Source organism: Acyrthosiphon pisum, unplaced genomic scaffold (assembly GCF_005508785.2).
Source record: "Acyrthosiphon pisum isolate AL4f unplaced genomic scaffold, pea_aphid_22Mar2018_4r6ur Scaffold_21939;HRSCAF=25335, whole genome shotgun sequence".
Taxonomy (NCBI): domain Eukaryota; kingdom Metazoa; phylum Arthropoda; class Insecta; order Hemiptera; family Aphididae; genus Acyrthosiphon; species Acyrthosiphon pisum.
This window is the reverse complement of record NW_021771458.1, coordinates 1,013-2,013: the sequence shown is the minus strand read 5'-3', so window position 1 is coordinate 2,013 and position 1,001 is coordinate 1,013. Positions and strand designations below refer to the sequence as shown.

General features: G+C 27.1%; 1 protein-coding gene across 1 annotated transcript; it reads right to left on the bottom strand.

Moving 5' to 3' along the window:
• Positions 1 to 298: 298 nt before the first annotated feature.
• Positions 299 to 937, bottom strand: LOC100569722. The gene has a single exon (XM_016804740.2). It carries the CDS (start codon positions 799 to 801, stop codon positions 379 to 381), a length of 423 nt encoding a protein of 140 aa, XP_016660229.1. The 5' UTR covers positions 802 to 937; the 3' UTR covers positions 299 to 378.
• Between the last annotated feature and the right edge of the window lie 64 nt (positions 938 to 1,001).

The window sequence follows — 1,001 nt, the reverse complement described above, 5'->3', positions numbered from 1 at the left end:
TAACAAATAATAAATAAAAAAATAATGTTCTCATTACATCCAATTTTAAAATAATACCTACCTATATTGTCCTATTATATGTTGAAAATATGTACTTAGAATTTTAATGGCCCTCGAAAAATTTTCAGATTCCTAATGTGGCCATCCAAAAATATTAATTGGTGACCCCTGTAATAGACTATGATCAATAAACAATTGATTAACACATATTTTACAGGTTTAAATTTAAAGAAAAATATTATTTGTGTAACTAAACTTTAATAGTTAATAGACTATATAAATTCAAAACATTTATATCTACTTAATATTTTTTTTCATTTATTTATATATTAAAATAATTTTATATAAAATACATTTTAAAACTATAATATTATTATCTTAATATACTTGTTCAATTTTATCGATTTCATCTCCACTTCTTATTAAACTTAACATTTGTTTTTTGGCCTCAAAACATAAAATACCTACAGCTGTAGCAGAATTTAAGCTTTCTATTCCATTTTCAAGTGGAATATTTAAGCGGATACCTTTTCTTGATCTAGCGAACTCGTACCCTTCATCACTCAATCCATGTGTCTCACCTCCAATAATGAGTATCAAAGGAGTTATTTTACAGTAATCTATTTCATAGTAAGGAGCTATTGGTAATTCAATTGGAGCTGTTTTTCTAAAAACATTTACATTTGTGTTTTCATTGATATTTGAATAATCAATATTGCCCACATAGTTGTTATCGGCTAAACAGACTTGACCTTTGATATTTTCCAAAAAGCTCCAGCTGACATCTGATATTATTTTCATTCTGAAATGTGCACCACAACCGGCTCTCAATACTTTATCTCCCCACAAATTAGTACAGCCTAAATAACAAAAATTATTGGTTTTGAAATATAATACAAAGTATAAAATGTAAGACTATTGGAGTTAGGAACAAATTATTGTTGTCTCGGTCTTTGATATGACGTACAACTAAGTAAAAGCTAGCAGTTTTCCGTCCATTA

What these genes read in the sequence shown, in the direction of transcription:
- LOC100569722 (XM_016804740.2), bottom strand. Translation starts at nt 801, where the DNA reads ATGAAAATAATATCAGATGTCAGCTGGAGCTTTTTGGAAAATATCAAA.